Below are 2,710 nucleotides of genomic sequence, written 5' to 3'. Positions count from 1 at the left end.
TTTTTTTTTTTTTTCCTTTTTTGCTTCAAAAATAAGCTTTCATAGTTACAACAATATATGCATATTGTGCTAGTATTACATACATATAAGGCCCTGGTGTGACCATGTATCTAATATATTGTGTCACAGAAGCCCAACCTCAGTTGCCTCCATTGTACAATGTATCCGCATATAGGGACGCACGTCTATAGTGGGTATTTTTTTCCTTCTTTTTTCTTTGTTCTAAAATTTAGTATTGCTTGTTTTTTCTTGTTGGAGTTACTTCGGTATAGTACAGTTGGTTTCGGTTCCTTTTGGGAACGTGGGACGGAACAGTGGAAGGCGAATGGCAACGGTTGTTCCATTTTCCACTCGGTTATATTTGTGCGTGTTGGGGGGAACATGAAGGCAGGGGGACGGAGGGAATGAGGAATGTTGCAGCCGATTCCCGTCGCATGTGCGTTGTGTGTGTGCGCGTTGCGTTGTGTGTTGTGTGTGACCTTGCGCGTTGTGTGCACTTACCTTCCATAGGAAGAACGCAATGATGCCAATACCAACCACCGCGGGGATGATCGCGGGGGTGTACGGGATGAGATCCTTGGGGTCGAAGGGTTTCGAGGGAAGGATCCAACGCGGGAGCAGAGAGAGGCAGGGGACGGGACGAAGGAACACACATATTATGTGCGGGAGCAAGAACGAGGGAAGGAAGGCGGCAACGACGGTAGAAGCGAATTGATGTTGTTATTACTGCGGGGTTTTTGGGTGTACGCACACAGAGAGACACAGTGTGTGAAAGGCGTTTAGTGGAGACTTGTGTAGACAGGGGGGAGGGGGTATTCATGTCGAGTTGTGTGTAGTGTTTGTCCTATTTGTTCTTGTCTACCTTTGTTTCTTATTCTTCTTTACGGGGGGAGATTTTTCATGTGTGCAAGAGGAGAGAGTCTTCTCTGTGTTGTGTGCAGGATGCTGTTATCAATTAGTAGAGGTATGTTTTTTTTCGTTCACTTGCTTTGTCGTGTTTCTCTTTTTGGATTTCTGTTTTTCCTTCTTCCAAATCCCACGCGTTATGGGATGTGTGATTAAATTCAGATAGGGACAGTTTGTTCATGTGAGATGTTTCCGAAGGCACCCTATACTGGAAGACACGTTCCATTCCATATGAAACTCAATAATACATAAGAGAATATTGTGCGCATATTATACTCAAGCCGTTATCTGAGCGATAATGCTTTCATACGTTGGACTACATTGCTGCATCCTAGTGAAAATATGTCGTATGAGACGTTGGGAAAGTTATTAGCAAAATATGTGCGGGAAAGGGCACTAAGGGCGGATGAAAAAGCATATACGGTAATTAATTGTGAGGGCAAAATGGAGTGAGCAGGCGCCTACATATATATATAGGTGGTCGAAAGGCAGGGTACGCAGTTTGCAGCATACATATGTTCACATTTCGTGAACGGGAAGTCATATGACCGATGTGAGCATAGCATACCTCTTACAGAATGTAATACAGGCCAGGGCAAAGTGAGCATCCACCTGTTAACAAAGAAAAATGCAATATATGTACTTGCCCCTGCATTACTCCAATTGTAGGACAGTTTATGGAAAGATATAAAGACGCTACTCGACGAATTTGTGGAATATATGCACAATGATAACCTAGACATCTATGCAGCTAATTGTTCAAACACGGGTTACAAACGTCCGGGACAGGGAAACACACTGGTCATAGCTAACGTGGGCGATAGAATTATGTGCACACTCATGTCACGAGCATTATTTTTCATGAACAGGTGGCGCCCCGGGTCCGCGAGCGCGGACCAGACAGACACTACTAGTGCAGCGTTGAAGGAACATATAAGGTGCGCCATAGTAAATATATTCATGTACATATTGCTGGCATCTCCATGCAAAAGTCAAATGGGTGTATATTATGCATGGTACACCATGAAACAGCTGGAAGACGGGCTACGGCCTGGTTTAATAAACGACGGTAAATGTGCACAGGGAGTGTTTCAAAACATAAAAGCGTCAGAGTGGAATATGGGCAAGAAAATTAAGAACTGGTTAGAGAGCAACAAGAGCTTGACTGAAAAAATTGGAGGCCAGGGTATAGAAAGCACATGTACGAAAAAATTAGCACAACTTGACGGGGCAAGGCAGGACGCAAATGACATGGATGACAAAATAGAACTGAGGCCAGAGGAGAAAACAGTTATACAGAAATTAGGCCAAGAACTGAAGGTCATAGTTGAGGAGGTAAAGAAAGCCGCAGTGCAATGCGCGCAGGCAAATGGAGCATGCATGGAGCCTATCGAAGCTGTCTCCCGTAGCGATCCTGAGGATAATGACACTCAGGCCACAGTATCGAACTCTGTCGCCGGAGGAACAACAGCAACGGAACCGACAGGTAAGGACCGATGGGAGAAAGCACGAATACGCGACCCGATACGGCCGCTAACGTTACGATCCGTACGACTGCGCATACGGATGCGGCCACCACAATAACACGCACGCGCGAACAACAACGCACACGGTGGAACGGCCAAACGCACGGTGACACAGCACAGCAAACGACTTCGGTACCCCCACTTCGGTTGAGCGGCGAGCGTAGAGGTGCGGCGATGAGTGTGCGGTGGCCACGACGGGAGCGACGAGCGTACCGTGCAGCGGCCACCGTAGAATTGCCAAGTGTGCGGGGCGGCGTCACAGTGGTGTGACCGTGGTG

General features: G+C 46.7%; 1 protein-coding gene across 1 annotated transcript; it reads left to right on the top strand.

Moving 5' to 3' along the window:
• Nucleotides 1–1,248: 1,248 nt before the first annotated feature.
• Nucleotides 1,249–2,392, top strand: AK88_05358 (uncharacterized protein; the record flags this gene model as incomplete). The annotated part of the gene is made up of 2 exons (XM_012482960.1): nt 1,249–1,329; nt 1,576–2,392. Coding segments are annotated over 2 exons (897 nt in total), but the record flags the coding sequence as incomplete, so codon positions are not given.
• Nucleotides 2,393–2,710: the final 318 nt, after the last annotated feature.

This window comes from Plasmodium fragile (assembly GCF_000956335.1).
Source record: "Plasmodium fragile strain nilgiri unplaced genomic scaffold supercont1.121, whole genome shotgun sequence".
Lineage (NCBI taxonomy): Eukaryota > Apicomplexa > Aconoidasida > Haemosporida > Plasmodiidae > Plasmodium > Plasmodium fragile.
Note: the sequence above shows the minus strand (reverse complement) of the source record. Positions and strands in the feature narration are given on the sequence as shown.